Source organism: Chaetura pelagica, unplaced genomic scaffold, assembly GCF_000747805.2.
Source record: "Chaetura pelagica isolate M959 unplaced genomic scaffold, ChaPel_1.0 scaffold1407, whole genome shotgun sequence".
NCBI lineage: Eukaryota > Metazoa > Chordata > Aves > Apodiformes > Apodidae > Chaetura > Chaetura pelagica.
The window spans coordinates 348,247-349,113 of NW_009953954.1; the positions used below are offsets into that span (position 1 = coordinate 348,247).

At 63.4% G+C, this 867-nt stretch overlaps 2 protein-coding genes across 2 annotated transcripts in view; one reads left to right on the forward strand and one right to left on the reverse strand.

Annotated features, from left to right (window-relative positions):
* Positions 1-814, reverse strand: part of R3HDM4 (R3H domain containing 4) — a 23,747-nt gene extending 22,933 nt beyond the window's left edge. Inside the window, exon 1 of the mRNA XM_010001854.1 lies at positions 621-814. Coding sequence (XP_010000156.1) covers positions 621-814 — 194 coding nt within the window. The remainder of the gene's footprint in view (positions 1-620) is intronic.
* WDR18 (WD repeat domain 18) overlaps positions 813-867 on the forward strand; it is a 14,815-nt gene continuing 14,760 nt past the window's right edge. The window contains exon 1 of the mRNA XM_010001855.1: positions 813-818. Coding sequence (XP_010000157.1) covers positions 813-818 — 6 coding nt within the window. The remainder of the gene's footprint in view (positions 819-867) is intronic.

Here is an 867-nt window from a genome sequence, read left to right on the forward strand (position 1 = left end):
GCACAAGGGCAGCCCCCACCTGCTGCCGCTAATCCCCGCGGCCCGGCCAGCATGTGCTTTCCTCAGCTGATGGTTAATTTTCTTTCATCCTTTTAAATGTGTCTGTTCCCCTCGGGACTGTGCCCAGGGCATGGGGGGGCGTTGTGGCAGTAAATGAACGGGCTCGTTTGTCCCGCCCGCAGCCGGGGCAGAGCAGCGTTAGTCAAGAGCTGGAGTTGCAACAATTGAATGATCTGACAGTTTTACAGCAGCTCATCGATTTTCAGAGCTCCGTGGGTCAACTGGCTGCTCGTGACCCCCTGGGTCTGGGGGTGAACCACAGGGTGCTGAGGGTGGGCAGGTTCAGCACCCTGCGGGATCAGGCGCCGGGGAAACCCTTTCTCCGGATTTTGGAGCCACTGGAGGAAATGGGGGAGGCTGGATTGGCGCCAGCCCAACTTCCCTTGGCTGCTCAGGAGCGGCCTGTGTGGCTCAGCCTGAAAAACCACGGTAGTGCCCACAGTGTCACATCCAGCCCTGCCCTGCCATGGGTCACTGCTCCACTCCCTCCGTGCCATGGTCCTGCTGGACCCCACTGCCCCCAGCCCTCTTCCTTGGGTGGGAGAGGGGCTCTGACAGGCCTGGCTGTGGTGTCAGTGGCTCCAGCCCCTTCTCTGGGGGGCTTGCCGGGGCTGGGTGAGGTTTCCAGGGGAACTGGGGAGTTTATGGCTTTCCGGCAGTTCCCTGTCCCTCCTATCGGCATGGCCCCATTGATCCCTTTGATCAGTGCCGGCAGGATCCGGACCCTCCCGGGGGTGGCGGGAGGGGGGCTCATGCCCGTAGCTCCCCGCCGAGCCGGGATGCGGTTCCGGGCAGGCCCGGGGGGCC